At 41.5% G+C, this 22,475-nt stretch overlaps 1 protein-coding gene across 2 annotated transcripts; it reads right to left on the bottom strand.

The window, feature by feature from the left end:
• Positions 1–2,167: 2,167 nt before the first annotated feature.
• Positions 2,168–22,454, bottom strand: DCTN5 (dynactin subunit 5). 2 transcript variants are annotated; one of them, XM_082431136.1, is made up of 7 exons: positions 22,286–22,454; positions 21,466–21,534; positions 13,980–14,098; positions 10,326–10,437; positions 6,439–6,541; positions 3,525–3,749; positions 2,783–2,895 (listed from the first exon to the last, which is right to left on the bottom strand). In XM_082431136.1, the coding sequence occupies exons 1-6, from the start codon at positions 22,331–22,333 to the stop codon at positions 3,526–3,528; spliced, it is 675 nt and encodes a 224-aa protein (XP_082287262.1). In that variant the 5' UTR covers positions 22,334–22,454; the 3' UTR covers positions 2,783–2,895; position 3,525. The 2 variants fall into 2 exon arrangements, with proteins under 2 accessions (XP_082287263.1, XP_082287262.1); XM_082431137.1 differs by lacking the exon at positions 3,525–3,749 and having other exon boundaries at positions 2,168–2,895; positions 22,286–22,451.
• Positions 22,455–22,475: the final 21 nt, after the last annotated feature.

Below are 22,475 nucleotides of genomic sequence, written 5' to 3'. Positions count from 1 at the left end.
TATGTGGTACAGAACTGTGCGACGCAATTTGATGGCTGCAAGCAGGATAATTCTCCCAAGAAACTGGCTCCCATTTAACTAGTCAGATCACAATTGTAGCTGCAAGACAACAGGGCCCGTAGCAAGGAGACAGTCTTCTCAGAGGGAGCACTAGGTTTCCTGCCTGTGGCAGACATTGCCGGATGGGTCGGCAATACCCATTCCCAACCCCCTTTTCCTTGCCTGCCTGAAAATGCTTTCTGTACAGCAAGGGCTGGCCAAATGATCCAATTTGGGCAATGAAAGGTATTAGAACACGGAGGGATCCCTGCATAATGATTAAAAGTATGGGCTCTAGGGCCAGAATGCCTGGATTCACCATCACCTTAGCTATAGAAGTGTGGGCAATTTACTTTACCTCTGTTCCTTGGGGAGGAAAACTGGACCTACCTCACGGTTATTGTGAGGATTAAAGGAACTAACAAAGGTAAAGAACTCAGAAGAGTACCTGGTACATGGTAAACACCATAAATGTTAACAATTGTTATTTTTATCACCTGTCTGTGTCAAAATGGAACACTCTCTAAGGTCCTGTTAAGTAAAAGCAGCAAGGTGCAGGACAGCACATCTAGCATGTGCTCGCATCTGTATGAATACAGAGGTTGGTGTGTATGTGTGTATCTGCTCGTGCCAAGCGCAGACTAACTACTGGTAGGACAGATCGAAAACTGTTCTGAATAGTTGCCCCTGGGAAGTAGAACATGGGACTGGATTCTGGGTTGGGAAAATCTACTTCATTGTAGCTCCCTTCTTTACTAACTGGATTGGATTTTTGGAATCATGTACTCAAATTACTTAAAGATTTTCAAAAGACTCAGAAAAAAAACACTCCACTTTCTCTTAATTTTGGTTGTTCACCAACAAAATGGACAGTCAAAAGCTTATATGTCAGTTATATCTCAATAAATAAATAAATTAAAAAGAAAACGAACAGTTAGTCGTATAAAGTGGCAAGCTTCCTTTTGCAGGTATTCAAACACAGGCTGGAAGGGAATCTGTCAGACACGCCCTGGAAGATTTCTCTAGGAAGCAAAAGGTTAGCCTAGGGCACATCTAAGCTCTGCCAACTACAAGATCCACCTTTTTGGTGGCACAAAATGGGAAGGGAGCTGGGGGATATGGCTCCCCAAAAAGCTGCAACCATCAAAGACTGCTAGTATCAGACAGGACACAGCAGACTGTCCCCTCGTACCAGGGCAGACCTGAAGAGCGTGGGCTGCAGAGCCAGGCAGACATGCACATGTGCATGTGACTGCTGGGTCAGCCACTTCTTCACCACGAAGATTGGAACAAGTTATCTCATATCTTTGAATTTTTTCCTCATCAGTAAAGTGGGGATAACGTCCAGCTTACAGGGCTGGTGTGAGCCCTAGGTAGGCAGGTGAACATAAAGCCCGCAGAAGGGCACCAGGCACACAGTGAAGTGCCCAAGAGAGGCTGCCATCGCTGGAGGTGGACAAGGATCACCTGCAAATGACTTGCTTCACGTGTCAATCTTTTAAGGTACAAACATAAAAAATGACAAACCAGAAAGCAGTTTTACATTGAACTAGCAGAGATGACTGCATACAGCTCTTTTTGCAAACCCCATAACCAGATATTAAGTCAAGACAGCTGCTGCTAGATCCTAACCTTCAAGGCTAAACTGTCCTACCCCATTCACAGCAGCATCAGAGCTTCAAGCAAGGCCAGCCTTCTCAGGCCTTCACTCCTGTATCTTCCTACTAAACCAAGAGGCCAGAGCAGAACAGGAAGGGTTGTGCTATTACCCAGAAGATAAGAATGGCCCTGGCAACTTCGTTTACTCCTTGGGGCTCTGTGCCCCCAGATGATTTTAAGTGGCCCCCATGTACATATGAGATTGGGCCCAAGTACAGATATTTTGGTCTGAACTGTGAGGTTTATGGCAAAGAAAGGGTGGGTTGAATGGTTTTAGGTCAGGGAGCAAGTGTCACAAATGCTACATCTCCAGTGAAATGAGGCATATACTGCTGTCCCCAAACACCATGAGGCAAGGAGTGGCTGCCAGACTAGTCCTCCCACGTGGGAGACTCAAACCTGGGACCCTGCAAAAATAAAATCTGGATGCTAAGGGCCCCCCCTTTTAGTGAAAGCCAAGGCCCTAGAATAGATGCTAGAAAGTCTTTTATTAGTCACCCTGAATTAAAATGACAGTTCAGGTCACTCTGGAAAGAAGAGAGATACTAACCACCCTCCCTTCAAGTTTTAGTAGCCAACAGGAATCTGGCCTCTGAAAAGTCGCAAAACACTTTTTTTTCCAGATTATGAGCAGCTGTGGCAACTGGTCAAATGTGTGAGCAGCAGGGAAGCTGAGAGTGATCCCTGTGAGCAGAGCTCACTGTGGTAGCTCATGGCCATGGGCAGCACAAGAGCGTCACAACCTCCCCACTACGACAGAATGCCCTGCTCCATCCAGCCATCCACAGGATCCAGGGGTGGGAGTGCTGGAAACAGATGAGTCCGTGTTCCACACATAATGGTACAGAGTGACTGTTAATACATACGGTTTAAGCACAGCATTTGGAGACAACTCCTCCAGACGTTCTGTTACTAAAGTCTTAAGAGCTTAGAGCCTGGGAGGATTGAGAAACTCTAAAGAATTACACCAAAAAAAAAAAGAAAGAAAGAGGGTGGGAGGTGTCAAAGACACAAGAGCTCTTTGTAGATGCTGACTGGCTCACTTTGTCCCCAAGTTCATCTTAGAGCTCAAGCGAATTCGGGACACAAGGCAGAGACATTAGACCTGTGTCAAGGGCAAAAACTTCTGGTAGTAGCTCTTGGTGACGTCAATCATCAGCTCCTGGGTACATTCTGGGAGCTCCCCTGAGAAGAGTCCTGAGGAAAGAAAGACCTGGTCAACCACGAGGAGCCAGAGGAGGCCCACATGCAGCTCTGACTTATGTTGAAACCTCTAGAAGTCTCCTTTCTTCAGTCATGAATGTCTAAATACTAGGTTTTCCATTTTTGGTGCTAACAGAATATTTCCACTGACCATATCTTCAAGATGATGTGAATTTGTGTGTGTGAGAGAAACAAATAATACTTTCCCAAAATGCAGAACTATATCCCAGGGACTTCCCTGGTGGCACAGTGGTTAAGAATCCTCCTGCCAATGCAGGGACACGGGTTCAAGCTCTGGTCTGGGAAGATCCCACATGCCATGGAGCAACTAAGCCCGTGTGCCACAACTGCTGAGCCTGTGCTCTAGAGCCCGCGAGCCACAACTACTGAACCCATGAGCCACAACTGCTGAAACCCACATTGCCTAGAGTCTGTGCTCCACAAGAGAAGCCACCGCAATGAGAAGCCTGTGCACCGCAATGAAGAGTGGCCACCACTCACCGCAGCTAGAGAAAGCCCGCACACAGCCACGAAGACCCAATGCAGCCAAAAATAAAAGAGTAAAAAAAATAAATAAATTAAAAAAAAGAGAGAAATATATTCCAGGTAAAAGAGGTTAGTACATCATGGCATAACTTGAAGAGTTAAGGCAAATCTGACTACATCAGACGTTGTTCCAGGCAAGGATTCGTCCATCTCCTGGATTCTGGGGTGACGCCTGCTGGGCAAGCCAAGGTGAGAGCTCTTGAGGGAAGAAACTGCCCTGCTATTCATACAATGAAACTGAATCCAAGACCCGAACATGCTAGATATATTCAAATCACAGATGGAAGCAGAACAGAAACACCCTATAGAAAGACAAAAGATGGGGGAATCCTATTTAAGAATTTCTAGGAAAGAGGCATTCTCACACACTCTGGGTGGACGTGTAAACTCATACAGCCATTTGAAGAGCAATTTAGGAATATCTAGCAAAACTTTTAAAAGTTCATACCCTGTGACCTGATAATCCAACTTTTAAGAATTTATTCCACAGATAATCTTGCCCAATTGAACAATATATATACAAAAGCATCAATGCAGCAAAGTTTCTAATCATGAAAAACCAGGTGCAACTTCTTTTGATCCATTATGCCAGAGGATGATTAGTTATACTGTGGGACATTTATGCAATGAAAACCATGAAACCACTAAAAGGCATGAGGTGACTCTCACCATACTGACAAGAAAAGATGCCCAAGATATACTGTTAAGGAAGCAAGTTTCCTAACAGAACAGAGTATGATTCTGTTTATAAATGTAAAAACAGTTTCATATTATATACACAAATATATGTATAAACACACATACCTATACACTCATACGCATATAAAAACACACACATATGCTCTTGTATATATACAAAGAGAAACTAGGATAGAAAAAATGGTCTTAAAAGATACACAATTCTCACAGGCACCTTTTACAAACTAGCAGCCCATGTTAGATTTCCAAATATATGTTTAGTCTGTAAAGTAGTTAATCTCCTAAAAAAAAATTAGTACTCAACAATTAAAAATTCAGAAATACCATACAAAAATTCAGATTTTGAGCTCCTCATGAAACACCAGAAGTTCTCATGATATCATGCCTGTATTCTTAAACAGCTATGATAGGCTATTGCTTCAATCATTTACATGATCTGCCGGGCTCCTGTGGACATCTGAGTTTTTGGTCCCTAACCCAGATCCTTTCTGTACGGTTTGCCTTTCATTTTGACTCAGTTTCATGCTGTGGAGACTTCCAAAAATATGCTAGTTTTCCTGCAACCCTATGCCTCTTCATTAAAGGGGGAGATTGCCAACAGCAGTATCTAGATGGTTAGTATTTGTTTGTGAAATCACATAAAATAAACATGGGAAGTACCCTATCAGTGCAAAAAGTACTGGACTCTAAATAAGGAGTTCTGGGAGTTCCCTGGTGGTCTAGTGGTTAGGATTCAGTGCTTTCACTGCCATGGCCCGGGTTCAATCCCTGGCTGGGGAACTGAGATCCCAAAAGCCGAGGGGCCAAAAAAAAAATTTTTTTTCAAATAAATAAATAAATAAGGAGTCTTTAGTGCTTGTCAAAGCTTTCCCCCCAACTAGCTCCGATACGTCGTACAACTCAACCTCTCTAGGCCTCAGTTCCCTCACCTATACAATGATCTCTAAGGTCCCAGGCAGAACCTCCACACACAGTGTTTATCTGGATTTCAAATACCTAGCAGTGCTTCCCTGCCATCCGCCATCAGTGCTCAAAGACCATAAATTGGTTCTGAGGGCCTTGAATAAGTTAAAAGAGATTAAGATATTTCGTCAGCAATACACTTCTCATCTCAGCTCAGATGCTTGTCTCACAACTCCTAAAACAATCGCCGTGTTGATCTAGCACTTGTTAAGAACTATTAAACTTTCTCACAGTGGGAACTCATTATGGGGAGAATTACTAAATAAAAGTCTCTTCCTCCTCTGCCAACAGAGGTGCATGAAAGAGCAGAATGGCCCATTTCCTCCCCAAAGAATCCTAGTGGATGATTTTGTACATCTTTGAAATTTGTATTCAGTGATCTGAGTAATGAGATTTTTAAAAATTGGAATAACAAATAAACCACCCAGTGGTTAGATGTCATATATTGTCAAATCTCTCTCTTCATATCATCTTCCATCTGTGAATCTATGATGTGTCTTTGCATGCGCTATGTGATTTCCACTGCGTAAAACAACATGTAGAAGAAAAGAGACTGTCTTGAGGTGGGGGTTGGGGAATGTGAGGTTTTCTTCTTCTTGCTTTTCGGTGTTTTCCAAACTCTCTAGGATGAGCATGGATTGCTTTTGTCTCCTCACATGCTTGTAATGTGTAACTCTGAGCTCATGAGGGCTTTGCCTATGGGCAAAGGTCAAGAGATAATGTATTTGCTTCTCTCAGGTGTCCTAGAGCTCTCACTGGTCTTAGAGCATGTTTTATGGTAACTTTTCAGTTAGGGCATTCCTGGGCAGGACGGGAAGTACAAGTTCAAACCCCAACCAATGTGAAGGTAAGGCCATAGAATTCTTTGGACACACTTTTTCTTTTTCCACCCAGAGCCCAGGCCAAGAGAGACATGCTTCCTCATACTTTTCCTGTGCTGGTGACAGATTTGTCCTACATCAATTTTTTACTGAGGGATAACCCTTCGAGAGGATCTCTCTGCCATGTGTGGATCCGAGGCTTTATCTCTCATCCCCACATGAGCATCAAATCCTAAACCACACTACTATGAAGACGGCATCAACTGAAGCAGGCTTAAAAGTGTGGATTTAGTTTCCTCTTTGCTTCTGATCCTTAATAATTTCCTTGTGAATCCAATTATGCATGTAAAAGGACACTAGTTATATTTTAGATAGTATTTCTGAGTACTCTGTACCAGGAGAATGTTTAAGTTAGCTAGATCAACATACTGTTAGAGATAGAAATCGCATGCATTACTTTTGTGAAAGAAAATAAACTTGAGTTTTAATAATCAACACCCAAGGTTACCTGGGCAGCCTGAGAAGACGGTGAATGGTGGGACCACAGTTTCTGGGGGTAATACTGTGTTGTCGAGAATTTTGCAACAGTCTTTCAACACACACCGGCGCCCCTGAAATTAAAATCTTGTTAATAGGAAATAGACCAGGAAATGGGAGTAAAAGTTGTCTTGTCTGCTGTGTGGAATGTATTTATATTTTCTCCATTCATGATATCATACAATAGTCATGGACAGTGACGAGAGGCTTGGCTACGATTCCCTCCTGCAGGTGGTACATGACAAGCAGGAGGTAAAAATGTGAGTGTGTATGTGTGTGTGTAAATTTGAGGTGGGGGTCATACACTAGGGACAGTTCAAGTTATCTTAGGCATTTCATACTACATGAAATTCAATCTTCAAGAATTCTGTTTACTTTTCTTTCTTCCTTTTTTTTATAATTTAGTGGATATCTGTTGTTTTGCTTGTCCAACATCCATTTCCCTTTCTTCTGGTAACAGAACATATTTTTTCCTTGGATACCGCCCCATCCTCATCTCAGTCCATGTGCTTCACCTCCCATCCCAAACTATGAACCCCAAGCCTGGCCACAGCCACTGGTTTAGGGAATCGGCGTATGAGCCGACGATGAATCTCAACGTCAGGGCTTCTGCTGGGACTACTGGGAAAAGAAGCTCTTTCCAATGGGGATTCTAGAGGACAGGACAGAATCCTGGACCAGCCACTGGTTTCCATGAGGAAAGGACCTGCCTGAGAGCCTCCCAGAGGAAAACAAAAAAGGGAAGGGGATTAATTCTCATGACATCAACTGAACCCCTGGAGCCACTTATGTATGAAATTAGGATCTACTTCTGTACCCTTGGTTCATATTAGCCAGTACATTCATTTTGCACCTACCAATTTAAGGTCTGTTTGTTCTTTTGCCAATTCCAACTGGACAAGTCTGGGCAAATTCTTCTGGATATGAAGTTATTAGTTCATTTGTTCTCCCATGGGTAAGTGGTAGTTATTAGATGGTTTAGGCTGGATATTATGCTTGACTTTATCCACTGTCATCGCTTTTCAATTCTGCCATCACCCAAGGCATTTTGGGGGCAAGAAATAAGGTCTGGGAGCTTCATCTCTTTCATGGCTTAAGGGAAAGGAGAGGCCTCTGTATACGGTTAAAGTTATGTCTCAGACAACTTGCTGAGTAAATGAAAGATAGCATTTACATCATCTGGGTCTGTAAGTTTACTTGTGTTCTGGTCAGATGATCTGATAAAACATCCCCAGGTGGCTGAGGATGCGGAACACCTAACAAATACCAGGATAATGCTAACCCATCTAGATCTTAGATTTTACCAAAGCATATGAAAGATACTTCGATTTGGTTGTGTTCAAATTTTCCCCCAGTATTAAATACCTAACTCTTATGTATGCCCAGGAACTCCTGGGTAGATTGCCAAATGAATTTTTTAAAAAGCTTATACCTCTAAGGTCTGAATTTCTTCAGTGGCTAACTAAGTTGTCTCCAGTTGGGTGGATAACAGCCAAGTTGGGCAACATCTTTAGGTCAGAAGCAAGTTATGACTGCAGCTCTTCATTTCTCCTTGGAAAGTTTTCTTCCATGAATTACCTATTATTGGCAACATCAAAAATCGGGCAGATGGCCAGCTCCCCTGGTGACTCCCAAATTAACTCAAAGATGTCCCATGACGCCTAAGCTCCTAATAACTCAGACTAAGCACATGGGGCACTGAGTAAAAGGAGACAATGTGCTGCGTATGGCAGGACACATTCACAGAGAGGGACCTGCAGACACAGGGCCCTGGAAGAGAGGGACAGTGGAAATGAACCTTCTCACCGTATACTACCAGCCACCACACAGCCTGAGGGCACCTGCTTTCTAGAGTTGGCCATTCTGCCCACTCAGAGAAATGTGCTCAATTGGGTTTCAGAGAATTCTGGGTAAACTGATCAATTACATGGCAGCAGAATAAAAAATGCAGGTACTTCTTAGGCATCAATGGCTTGGCAATAGCTGAGGAGATAAAAAGCTGAAACTACTTCTTTATTCTTTCCTGGAGAACTTTCCAAGAAGGAGTTAAGAACTACATGTTGCTAGTAATACAGCTACCCATATCTCCTTATGTAAGTTATTTAGCAAGTTACTTAAATCCTGTGAAACAGGATATGAAACCAAGCCCGTAGGGATGCTGTCAAAACTAGAGACAAAAGTAAAACTCATGGCATGGTAACAGTGCCTATTAATATTGCCTGTTGGCTTTTCCTGCAGACATTTGGGCAATTCTGATTAACACCCACACCTTCATATATCCAAGCATAAGTTAGACTACCACATGGGATGCTACAGGAAGGATCCGTGTGTCATGAGGACAGTTGGACTCTAAATGAGTTCCTGCTAGCTCTGAGATTCTCAAAGGATCTTTCTCCTGAGATTACTTGGGAATTTTTAAAGGCTCAGCAAATAAGTACTGTCAATACTGAACAATGACAATACCATGAATTGATGTATTGAAAAGTGATACATAAAGCAGAGCACCTAACAGTAGGAATAGAATTCCCTAAGCTGTGGGAAAAGCATTTGGATTTTAACCGTTCAGACATTTGGCTCTGGGGCTAAAGGACTAGGCTACTATGGTGATGTCTTCCCATCGCCGAGGAAAATATCAGAAAAACCCAGCTGTGTCTTGGAAAGCCAGCTTTGGTCAAACAGTCAGAGTGAGGGGAGAGGATGGATTTCTTCTCCCTTTTCTCAACATCAGCCCGAACCACAGACGTTCTGTCTCTAATACATACTAAGGAACTCCCCTGGAGAAGAGTATTTGGCAAGACAACTACTCCCTTTAATTCTGAGTAACAAGTCAGACTGGAAGGTTCTTCTCAGCAGCGGGGCTCACCATTGCACTGTCCACCTTTGCTGTGCCCTCATGGCTCCTGGAATGTGACGGCATGGCTTCTGCAGGTTTTCTGATACTCTAGGGTCCTAGTCTTACCCAGAGCAGGGAACTGACTCTAAATTAAGGGGAGTGGCCATTTAAATGCATGAAAGGGGTCTTGGCTTTTCCCAGAATCTGAGGGACAAACATAAAATGTAGGAAACATTTTCCCTGAAAATTTAGGCAGTTTGGCTCTGATCATTAACATTACTCAGGATGGTCTCAGAAATCCTAACTGAAATCAACCTCTTCATCTATAAAATACCAAGAAATTCAGCCTTGGAAAGCCTTGGTTGGGTTAAACAAACCGATATCGAGGCACCTGTGGACCAGGGTCCTACAGGTTCTGCTGAGGGAGGGGTCGCCTCGCACCTGGCACACCCAGCACCTTGAACTTCGTGCAGCTCCCTAAACGTCATGCCCGTTGGTGACTCTGACCCTTACACATGCCAATCTCTTCCCTGAAACACTCATTCTCCTCTTGTCTAGGAGCCAATTTTGATGCACCCTTCAAGATCCCCTCACCCCCACCAGATTGTAAGATTCTTGAGGTGAAGCAACAGGTAGGCCACATAGCAACATGGCTATTCATACCACTAGGGTTCAAATCCCAGCACCACCATTTACTAGCCTTGTCAAATCCCCTCATATCGAAGGTCTTCAGTCTCCTCACCTGAAAACAGGGATAACAGTACCTAGTACCCTTGGATGGTTGTGAGGATTAAATGAAATAATCAAAGGTAAGAGTTTAATGTCATATGGAAGAGGTTCCATAAAGGTTAGCCATGATTATTAATGCCTAGGAAAAACTCCAAATTCAGTAATAATTCTGATAGACCAGTAGACCAGAAAGGACTTCTACCCTGCTTGATGACAGAAGCAGAAGCCCACTGATGTGGGGGACGCGAGCTAGAGAGGGAGTGAGGCTGCTCAGCCAGCCAAGTCACCATACTCACAATCACACAGTTCTTGCCAACGTGAACATAAGAGCCAATCTGAGCTGCGTTGACCACACAATCTTCCTCAATAAAGACATGGTCCCCAATATGTAAAGGAAAAAATGCAACGCTATAGAAGAAAAAGAAGATGAACAAAGAAAGGTCAAGGTGATGTACTTTTGGTCAAGGTTTATAGAACTAAAGATCGTAATCTCAACTCCATCGTCTTGTCTTAATAAGACTGTTCTTAGCAAGGAAAGAATCCTCAGGCTTTAGGAATTCTATAATGTTGAAGAAGATGCATGTGACTACTAAATCGAAATCAGAAATATTAGAACAAGGAAATGTGAAAGGAAATAGCAAAACAGTAAGAGCAAAACCTTCAAAGCTAAAAAATCTGGCACCAAATAAAAACGAATGAATGTTTTGCTCATTACTGCCTCCTTTGAAAATGCCCACAGATCACATTTTCATTAATCTGCTCTATAATCCTTCAGGGGACTGATGTGAGGTTCATGGGATATAATTCCCAACATGCTAAAAATTTATATATTGACTGGCTTTATTGAGAGTCTACTATATGCCAGACTCTATGCTAGGAACTGGGGAATACAATGGTAAGCAAAAGGGATGCAATCATGCCCATGGAGCTTACAAACAAGAGAAGAAAAGAGAGATTAAATAAATGATTAAATAAGTAATTAGTTACAACTGTGATAAGTGCTACAGAGGAAAAATAACACATTATGAGAGCATATAACAAAGAGAATTTACTCAGACTGGAGGTTAAGTAAAAGCTTAATTGAAAGTGACATTTAAGCCAAGACTTAAGGAGTCAGTCGGCTTTCTCCAGACTTGTGACATCATTCCCATTCTCCAGGACTCCTCAAATGTCATTGACAGTGGTCTGTGATCATATTTACAAGAAATTTCGGTGCCTTGGGATGTAAAATATTTGGACTAGAACTAATATAAAGCAGCTGGATGCTCACTGGCTCTTTCCAGTCCTGTGTTCTATTTTGTCAGGAATATTTTGTCAGAGATGATACCTGTCCTCCACAGACCTATACTTTATTTAAATCTTCCTTAATTCATTTGCATTTTTGGTCTGGACCCCTTGTGTGGCAATGGATTCCTTGATCTTATCATCTACAACAGTAGTGTCAACTCCTTAATTTTAAATTAAAAACTCCAAACTTTATACTATTATCTGGTCCTGGTATTGATATATACAGGGGAGGAAATTGACATTCACCTTCTATTCATGTGTTGCTATTTACACTTTCATATTTCTATATTTCTCATGTGGACTATTCTAATTTACACTTCCCTCCATTCACCAATAAGCTTCTTATTCATTCTCAGTCCTCTTCCTGGACCATACCCAGCCCAATAATGCTTTTATCAGGAGGTGGAGTCAACAACTCTAGCAGAGCATCAGTCACTGTATGAAACCATGAAAGGGCGTCACAGGGTTTTCTGATTTCCACTCAATAGTCCTTTTTTTTTCTAAATTTTAAAAAATATTTATTAATATTTTGGCTGCGCCGGGTCTTAGTTGCGGCACATGGGATCTTTAGTTGTGGCATGTGGACTTCTTAGTTGCAGCATGCATGCAGGATCTAGTTCCCTGACCAGGGATCGAACCCGGGCCCCCTTCATTGGGAGCACAGAATCTTAACCCACTGGACCACCAGGGAAGTCCCCTCCCCTCAACAGTCTTCTGAGGGACTTCCCTGGTGGTCCAGTGGTTAAGACTCTGCGCTTCCACTGAAGGGGGCCCAGGTTCGATCCCTGGTCAGGGAATTAAGATCCCACATGCCACGCAGCACGGCCAAAAAAAAAAAAAAAATAGCCTTCTGAGCTAATGAGCAAATGCTTTCATTTAAATTTCATATGATTTACAATGACTCCCTGCTCCAATTCCTGAACGTAATGAAAGCCTGGAGCACAACATCACGACGGGAAATGCAGGATGATTCCTGCATGATATACACCCAGGTATGACAGTCTGAGTTAGCTGCCCTCTTCTCTGTTCCTTCCTAACCATGTTCATGCCCCAGTGACAGGAGTATTCCATTCTATAGTGGCTATCATGTTATAGCATCACATTCTACAGTAGCTATCTGTTTATGTAATTATTTCTATCACTAGGTTGTTGTTGTTTTTTTAATTGAGGTATAGTTGATTTTCAATATATGTTTCAGGTGTACAACACAGTGATTCACAATTTTTAAAGGTTATACTCCACTTATAGTTATTATAAAATATTAGCTACTATTCCCTGTGCTGTAAAACATATCCTTGTAGTTTACTTATTTTATATGTAGTAGTTTGTACACCTCTTAATCGCCTATCCCTGTCTTGCCCCTCCTCCTTCCCACTGGTAACCTCTAGTTCAGTATATCTGTGAGTCTCTTTCTTTTTTGTTACATTCACTAGTTTGTTTTACTTCTAACACTAGGTTTTGAGACCCTATTTGATCCATCTTTATATGCCCAGCTTATAACCTAGTGACTGGCATAAGGAAAGCACTCAATCAATGCTTGTTGAATTCTTGGATGAAAAGCAGATGGTGCCATAGGTAGGAACCAAGAGGGCAAAGGGAGAGAGAGGCAAAGAGAATACCATCATATCAAGCATAGAGGTCGGTTTTCCTGCCCTGTCCATGCCCTTTCTTAGACAATCCTTATTCCCACTGAGAGATCAGTGGGCCTGACTTGACCCTGCTCTCTGGGTCAAAGCTGTTTAGACTAGGGGTGGCACTTAACTCATACTAAGCTAATTAGATTCCCTCTCCCAACATTTTGTTAATAGGACCTAAAATCTCTGGTTGGTATCCACTGGAAGCCTAAATGGAGAAGTGATGTAAAAAAAGGGCTGAGGCAGCAAGGTTGGCTCCATGAGAAAAGCTGGAAGATATAGCTGAAAGAAAAAAGAGGGAAGCAGAAGTGCAGAGAGGAGGACAGTTAAGAAACAATATAGGGCTTCCCTGGTGGCGCAGTGGTTGAGAATCTGCCTGCTAATGCAGGGGTCACGGGTTCGAGCCCTGGTCTGGGAAGATCCCACATGCCACGGAGCAACTAGGCCCGTGAGCCACAACTACTGAGCCTGCGCGTCTGGAGCCTGTGCTCCGCAACAAGAGAGGCCGAGATTGTGAGAGGCCCGCGCACCGCGATGAAGAGTGGCCCCCGCTCGCCACAACTAGCGAAAACCCTCGCACAGAAACAAAGACCCAACACAGCCAAAAATAAATAAATAAATAAATAAAGCAAGCTTTCAAAAAAAAAAAAAAGAAACAATATAACCTTGGTAACAGAGCGGTAGCCAGACAGAATAGTGGTCTTGATTCTGGCTAGCTGTCCAGTTCCAGGTTCTAGTCCCTTGTGAAGCCTGACCCCTTTTTCTACCCTTAAATTCCATCAAATATGCCTGTGGCTGTTTAATCAGAACCCTCTTTGCTTTTGCAAGCTTAAGTGGATTGTTTCTGGCAACTAACCACCAACTAGACTAAGACAACCAACACCAGAGTTGTGTTCATTATGGTGAATTCTTACTTAGTGTCCCAAACAATAGCATAGACCTGCTCCTTCCCCCACAACTCAACACATGGATAGTACCACCAGTAGCAGCATCTTGCCCAAGACTGAAACACGTCATTAAATTACATACCCTTTGCTGAATTTCTTGAATGGTGGCCTTATGACACTCCGACTTTTCACGACACAATGACGTCCAACTCTTACATTTGCCAGATCCCCTCGAATAATACAGTCATTCATCACAATGGTCTACAAAACAAAGCATATTTTAAAAAGCTACCAACATAGCCTAAAACATAATGAAAAAGAGTAGAAAACAAGAAAGTTTGAGAGTTATGCTATACTCTACTAAATCACCTGTTCTGTTAAAAGGGGTAACTTTTAAGGTAAAGAGAATTGCCCTCATAATACTGATTGCAGTTCAAGATGTTCCCAGTACATCACAAGCTTTGCCCTTATTATCCCATGAATAGGACTCAATGGATGGACAAACATTTATTGAGAATACCTGTGGCAGACCTGGTCTGTGCACCTCCTCAGATGCACTCGGTTCCACCTGACCCCAAGCCTTGGCTGCTTGCTCAGTGAGAGTCCTGGCTGTTCTCACCTTTGTCTAATCTCCTAACGCTACTATCTCCAACTTCATGCTCCAGAGGTGGATCCACTGAGGTTCTGCTTCCTCTCCCAATTTCTGGACCCAGATTATGTGCTACACTGCAAGGTGTGATATCTGGCTTCCCCAGAGGTTGCCAGGAGGGGCTGAATAACACAACCCAGAAACTGGGCGGAACTAATGCCCCATACTTGGTAAACAGTAGGCATTCTTGAAATGTCTGCTGAATAAATGAGGTTTAAAAAAAAAAAAGTGCACGTGGCTGGGGTTGCGGCTGGGAAAGTAAGCAAGGGACCAGATCATGAGGAATTACCTGCGCTGAGTACAGAAGTTCAGATGTTTTTCCCTAGCGGGTATAAGGAATCAATGAAAGATTCTAAGCAGAGGATTAACACAAGCGAAGCTTCATTTTAGAAATATTACTCTGGAAGCAGTCTGGAGCCTGAATGGAGGCAGGCAAGACTGGAGGGGAAGTGATGACCCTTCGGATGGATCAAGGTGAAACGAGATGGTGGGCCTTACCTAAGGCAAAAGCTGTGCATCAGGAAAAGAGAAATAAATCAGAGGCAGAGAAATCTGAGCAAGCCTTTAGATCCAGCTACCAGCTCAGAGGAAGGAGAGGGGAACAGAGATCACATTAAGCAACACTGTGTAAACAGAATCAGTCAAATTCAGAAATTTGAAAATACTGCAGGACAGTGAGCCAGTTTCCTCAACATATAAATGGCATGCGGAGAAAAACGAGGCAGGGAAAGAAAACTGTTACAGATTCAAAGAGACTTAAGAGACACATCAACCAAACAGTAATGTGTATTTGACCTTGTTTGGATCCTGATTTGAACAAGCCAACTGTAAAAAGACATCTTAAGATAATGGAGGGACTTCCCTTGTGATGCAGTGGTTAAGAATCCGGCTGCCAATGCAGAGGACATGGTTCAATCCCTGGTCTGGGAACATTCCACACGCCGCGGAGCAACTAAGCCCGGCAGTCACAACTACTGAGCCTGCGCTCTAGAGCCTGCGTGCCACAACTACTGAGCCCACGCACCGCAACTACTTAAGCCCGCATGCCCTAGAGCCTGCGCGCCGCAACTACTGAAGCCCGCGCGCTCTACGGCTCGTGTGCTGCGACTACTGAGCCTGCATGCTGCAACCACTGAAGCCCACACGCCTAGAGACTGTGCTCCACAACAAGAGAAGCCACCGTGATGAGAAGCCCGTGCAGCACAATGAAGAGTGGCCCCCACTCGCCGCAACTTGAGAAAGCCCGCGCACAGCAACGAAGACCCAACGCAGCCAAAAAAAAAAAAAGATAATGGAAAGACTGAACACGGAATGAGGATTAGATTAGATGATATTAGGGAATGACTGGTTTTTTAAAAAATATATTATAATAACGGTCTTCTATACATTTTTTAAAGCCTTTAAATATTAGTGATATACATTGAAATATTTATGGGTGAAATAATATTATGCTTGCAATTTGCTTTAAAATATTCTACTCCAAAATTGATTTGAACTTGGCAGGTGAGTATAGAGATGAAGCAAGAATGCCAGAATATTGCTAATTGTAGAAGCTGGTGAATGAGTATATAGGGACTCATTATATGTTCTCTCTACTCTTATACGTGTCCTAAAAGTTCCATAATAATACTGCTCATCTATAAAAAGTAATGAACTACTAATCCATGAATATATCCAACAACATGGATAAATCTCAAAAACATTATGCTGACCCAAAAAAAAAAAAAAAAAAAGTACATGATTCCAATTACAGGAAACTTGAGAAAATGCAAAACTAACCTCTATTAGTTTTACACAGGTTACCAGAAAAGCTAGAAGAAGGCTTGACTGCAGAGGGACACAAGGAAACTAAGGTGATGGAAATATTTTATATCTTGACTGTGGTACTAGTTGCATAGATGTCCACATCAGCCAAAACTATTCAAACTGCATATTTAAAATGGGTACACTTTATTGTATGTAATATACCTAAATAAAAATGATTTTTTTAATGTTCCATTATAAAATATTTAAAAAGAAAAAAAAAGAAGAGACTTTATACGACTCGGTCATTGTTTAGATGTTGGGTAAGAGAAAAAGAATCTAGGACAGTGTGAGCAATTCTGGGGATTAGATGATAAATTCAATTTTGAAATGCTGAGTTTGTGGAATCTGTGGGATGACCAACAGGCAGTTGTAAATAAAGGTCTGGGACCCAAGACAGAAGGTCAAGCTAGAGAAGTAGATGGGAATACCTCAAATATAGGTGAATTTAGATAAATCACTAGCCAGAACATGAGGCTCTGAGAAGATACTAAAAAAGAAATGGGCTCACACCTGGAAGAGTTTACCAATCTGACCCACATATGTTCAGTCTATAAAACCTCTATCGGTAAAAAGAAATGTTCACATCTGCTACTGATTGTAAAGTATTACAGGTCCTCTTGGTTTTTTTGTTTTGTTTTGTTTTTGGCTGTGCCATGCAGCTTGCGGGATCTTAGCTCCCTGACCAGGGATCGAACCCAGGCCCCGGCAGTGAAAGTGCCGAGTCCTAACTACTGGACTGCCAGGGAACTCCTCTCGTGGTTTTTAAAAGCTATCTTCTTCAAGCTTAGAGAGATGCCTATTTCTAGTACATAATTCTTTCATCTGAGATCCTTAATTTACTTCAATCATTGTTTTTCAGCTTGTGTTTCCATCTACAATCAGAGAAAATGACTTATTTTTCTTTTGGAAGAAAACAGAATACCAAGAGTTCTGAGTATTTGGTAATGGCTGTGATTGTTTTATTGTGTTTTAAGTAAAGATAACAATCTTAATCTAGAAATAAAGAAAATCCATATAAGTCCCTCAGTCAGCCTAAATTACATTCCCACGGAGGAAGCAAACACACAAAAAACATAAGAAGGAAACGATATCACAGATGGTCAAAGAAATTTAGCAAGCGGTATTCAAACCCTGGTTTCCTATCTCATAAAGAATGGAGCTAAAGAAGAGAAGTCAGATTAAAAATAGAGGCAACAGGGTGTTAAAATGAAAGGAGGTGCCTAAAAAGATGTTTCAGAGAGAAAAACAGTATTAAAGCAGACTTCACTGAACTCAACAAGGACAAGGCAGAGGTGGCAAGTTGGGGGTCTGAGGGCTGCACCTAAAAATGGTTTTCTCTGGCCTCTGCAGCCATTTTTATCATTTAAATTAGATGCTATTATGTGAATAGTAGGACATTTTACATTTTTAAAAATCCAGATTTCCAGTTTCTTTTGAGAAAATCAGAAGCTCTGGAAGTATAGGTCTGCATTCCCATATGGCAACAATCATCTCGAGCTTAGCTAGGTCCTGTATTCTCCAATTCACCAGGCTCCACCATTCCGGTTTACACCCAGTCCTCTTTGCTCATCTGATCCCTATCTCTTCCTGCAGGCACTGTGACACCCGATAGAAGGGCTCAGGAAAACAGAAATGTCAAAGTTCTGAAAGGGACAGGGGCTGGAAACAAAAATGGATTGCTCATAGTAACAAAAAGCTGGAAACAAAATAACTATCCACCCATAAGAGAGGGGATAAACCGAATTGTACACAGCAGTGAAAATGCATAAACCACAATGAATCTTAGAAACTAAGCTGAGAACGATGTTACTTACTAAATGTAATATATGTTTTCTACTGTTATTATTACAATAACTGAGGGTAAAAATAGTCACAGAAAACCAAGTAAAGCTAAACAATATATATTATTTAGAAATACACACGTATGTGGTAAAAATTTTTTTTTGAAAAATACAGAATTTATAAGACAAAAAGTTCAGAATAGTGGTATCCTCTTGGAAGGAGGTAGAAGAAAGAAATGGGAGAAGAACTTCAGGCTGTACTGTATTATTATGCACTGATTATGTTCCAGTTCTTCAGCTGGGTGGTGGGTTCATGGTGTTGATTTAATTTTTATGCTTCAAAACATATATATCGCGTATCAGTCTTCTGTGTGCACCAAATATTGCCAAATAAAACACCTTTCAAAAAAGAAACAGAGGGCCCCGAATAACCAAAACAATCTTGAAAAAGAACAAGTTGGAAGACTCATATTTCCTGATTATAAAATTTACTACAAGTCTACAGTAACCAAAATAGTGTAGAACTAGCATAAGGACAGATATATCAACTATAGAATAGAATTGAGAGTCCAGAAAGTAACCCATACATCTGTGGCCAGATGATTTTCTATAAGGATGACAAGACCATTCAACGGGGAAAGAACAATCTCTTCAACAAATGGTGCTGGGACAAGTAGATTTCCACACCCCCAAAAATTAATTAATTAGGACCCCAACCTCACATCATATGCAAAAATTAACTCAAAATGGATCAACGACCATTTAATAAATACAAGTGCTAAAACCATAAAACTCTTAGAAGAAAACATAGGAGTACATCTTCATGATCTTGGGTTTGGCAAGGATTCTTAGATATATGACACCAAAAACTTAAGCAACAAAAGAAAAAATAGATAAACTGGACTTCATCAAAATTAAAAACTCTTGTGCATCAAAGAACATTATCAAGAAAGTAAAAAGACAATCTACAGAATGGTAGAAAATATTTGCAATCATAAATCTGATAAGGATTTAATACCCAGAATATAAAGAACTCCTACAATTCAACAACAAAGAGACAACAAGATTTTAAAATGGTCAAAGGACTGAATAGATATTTCTCCAAAGATATGCAAATGGCCAATAAGATAAAAGATGTTCATCGTAATTAGACATTAGGGAAATGCAAATCACACTATCATATATAAAAGATAACTAATAAGAACCTACTGTATAGCACAGGGAACTCTATTCAGTGCTCTGCAATGACCTATATAGGAATGGAGTCTAGCAGAGAGTGGATATATGTATATGGATGGCTGATTCACTTTGCTGTACAGCAGAAACTAACACAACATTGTAAATCAACGATACTCCAATAAAACATTAATTAAAAAAAAAAAACACAATGAGGGGCTTTCCTGGTGGCGCAGTGGTTAAGAATCCGCCTGCTAATGCAGGGGACACAGGTTTGAGCCCTGGTCCGGGAAGATCCCACATACTGTGGAGCAACTAAGCCTGTGCGCCACAACTACTGAACCTGCGCTCTAGAGCCCATGAGCCACAACTACTGAGCCCACGTGCCACAACTACTGAAGTCCACGCACCTACAGCCCATGCTCCACAACGAGAGGCCACCACAATGAGAAGCCCGCGCACCGCAACGAAGAGTAGCCCCCGCTCGCCGCAACTAGAGAAAGCCCGCGTGCAGCAACAAAGACCCAATGCAGCCAAAAATAAAATAAATAAAGTAACTAATTAAGAAAAAAACACACAGTGAAATATTGAATACCTTTCATATACACATCCAAAAAACAAAAAACCCAGAAAATAACAAGCGTTCATGAGGATATGGAGAAATTGGTACTCTCTTGCATTGCGGTGGGAACATAAAATGGTGCAATTTGGCAGTTCTTCGCAAAGCTAAAAAATAGAACTGCCATATGACCTAGACACCCCACCCCTAGGTATGTAATAAATAACTGAAAACAGGGCTCAAATATATCCTTGTATGCCAATGTTCATTGCAGCATTACTCACAATAGTGGAAAGGTAGAAACAATCCAAACGTCCATCAACAGATGAATAGATAAACATGTACGTATATACAATGGAATATTATTCAGTCATGAAAATGAATAAAATTCTGATACGTGCTACAACATGGATGAGCCTTGAAAACATTATGCTAAGTGCAATAAGCCAGCCCAAAGGACAAATCTTGCATGATTCCGCTTAAATGACATATCTAGAATAGGCACATTCATAGAGACAGAAAGTAGATTGAGGTTACCAGGGTCTGGGAGGAAAAGGCGATGAGAGTTATTCCTTAGTGGGTTCAGAGTTTCCGTATGAGTGATGAAAATGTTTTAGAAATAGATATAGTGGTGATGATTGCACAACACTGTGAATATAATTAATGTCAATGAACTGTATACTTAAACATGCTTAAAATGGCGAATTTTGTCTTAAATACACACACACACACACACACACACACACACAAATCTTCCCTACAAAATCACAGAAAATGTTTTGGAATTAGCTGAAGGATTTCAAAAAAAACTCCACATATTTGCTAACGAGTCAGATGGAGTTAACTGAATTTTCTAATTTTGTACTGAAACAGTGTATCTATAATTACTAATTACATCTAACTACCAAACTATGTTTCTCTTCCATTAAACCTCATGGTATGATGGGGTAACAGACACAGTAATTGTGTCTCTACTGAAAATATCTGTGATCTTTTGATTATGGTGAGACTATTTTACCTCTAGAAGTTAGAGATTTAATATTTAAAGGAAAACTGAGTGTTCCTAATGGCAGGAAGAAACCATGGACTTCAGTGTTTGTCAAGCTCAAATATATCTTGATATTTTCTCTGGTTCTGAAGTGTTCTAACATTATCCCAGGTTTATGCTCATCTCTGTGCTATTTCAGTTTATTCAGACGACAAGGTTCTGAGCCTTTCACATTCCATTTTTCAAATGCATTTCAGATTTTAGTTATCTTTCCCAATTCTCAAATTAAGTTTCAGTTAATAATGGATCATTCATTAGTAAACAGATAATTATATCAGTATCCCTTTAGTTTCTACACTAAAATACTGTGTTGTCTATTTATGTTTTGTGTCCAGTAATACAGGACACACTACAATACTGTCTAATAATTTCAGTGCTGGGTGCCATTGTATTTTGTGCCTGGAATAACAGGGAAAAGGCTTTCTGTTGCCTCTTTTTACTGCATCTTTTTTGTATTCAATAAACCCAATTTGGAGAATTAAAAAAGAGAGAGAGAATTTTAGCATATATAGCAATAAATGGGAGACAACATTTCATCTGCCCTGCTGATGTGATAATCAGTGGAAAGAAAGCAGAAATATGCATCCCGGAGCCGGCTCCGTCCCTTACCTTGCCGTTGAGAACGATGTTCTGACTTCCACACAGTACCGACTGGCGACTAACTTTGTTCCCAGATGCCTGCAAGGAAATAGCAGAAAACCGAGGTGAGCAGACTGAGTGGGTTCTGGGCTACAGGTTTCCACCAAAAAACCTCATACTGGAGGGAAAAGGACTTGCAATGGGGTGTCGTCTGCAAAGGAACGAGTCAGGATATCAAAAAAGCAAGGATGAATTAGGAACTTAGGGATTCAAGGAACAGACCCAGAAATTGGATGTGGTACGTCTATAGCCTAGCGGCAACAGGGACACAAATTCTCATTTCTATACTTCGGTTTTACAGCCCTAAAACCAGGATAATGACTTTACCAATATCATAGAGTTGTGAGAATTTAATGAAAAAATAAAGAGTAATGCTGACTGAGCACTAACCCGGTTTCGAGCAATTTACACACATCTACATATAGTTTGTATTGACTATAAAGAACCTAACAGTCTTTAGCACGTAGTGATAAATTATGACACGTTAGTTTTTAAAAACAATTTTTTTTTAAAGGCCTGAAGCCCAGAGCTGTAATTATCAGGATGGGTGAGGCTTGTCCTGCTTTCTGGAAGGGGGTTTATCTCTACGAGGAAATCAGGAATACATTTTTAAAAGCCTAAACTGGCCATGCAAGGAATACATAACAATGCCAGACAAGACATGAACTCTCACTGTGTAATCTCGGACTAAACGGCAAAGGGACCTGGGGTGGGGCAGGGACAGGATGGAGACGGCGGCCTCAGGGAACGCTGGCTTGGAGAGGGGAGGGCAGATGTCTGGTACGCGCACCGTCTCGATGTACTCGGACTTGTTGTAGAGAAGCTCGCCCAACTCCATGGCCACCAACTCCTCTGCGCAGCTCCGTCTCCTGTCAAAGCCCGTCAGCCTCTCTCTCCGCCTGAGACTCTGGCTACTTCCGGCTGCTCCTCCACTTCCGCTCTGGGCGGTCTGCGGTCTCATCCATAGCTCGGCTCTCCGC

The sequence above is a fragment of the Balaenoptera physalus genome, assembly GCF_965194825.1.
Source record: "Balaenoptera physalus genome assembly, chromosome: 16".
NCBI lineage: Eukaryota > Metazoa > Chordata > Mammalia > Artiodactyla > Balaenopteridae > Balaenoptera > Balaenoptera physalus.
The sequence above is the reverse complement of the archived record's forward strand: the minus strand, read 5'-3'. Positions and strand labels throughout refer to the sequence as shown.

What these genes read in the sequence shown, in the direction of transcription:
- DCTN5 (XM_082431136.1), bottom strand. Translation starts at nt 22,333, where the DNA reads ATGGAGTTGGGCGAGCTTCTCTACAACAAGTCCGAGTACATCGAGACG. An exon ending in ACATCGTTCTCAACGGCAAG is followed by an intron (nt 14,099 to 21,465) that starts GTAAGGGACGGA and finishes TTTGTTTTGTAG; the next exon opens with ACCATTGTGATGAATGACTG. An exon ending in TTGGCAAGAACTGTGTGATT is followed by an intron (nt 6,542 to 10,325) that starts GTGAGTATGGTG and finishes TTTTAATTTCAG; the next exon opens with GGGCGCCGGTGTGTGTTGAA.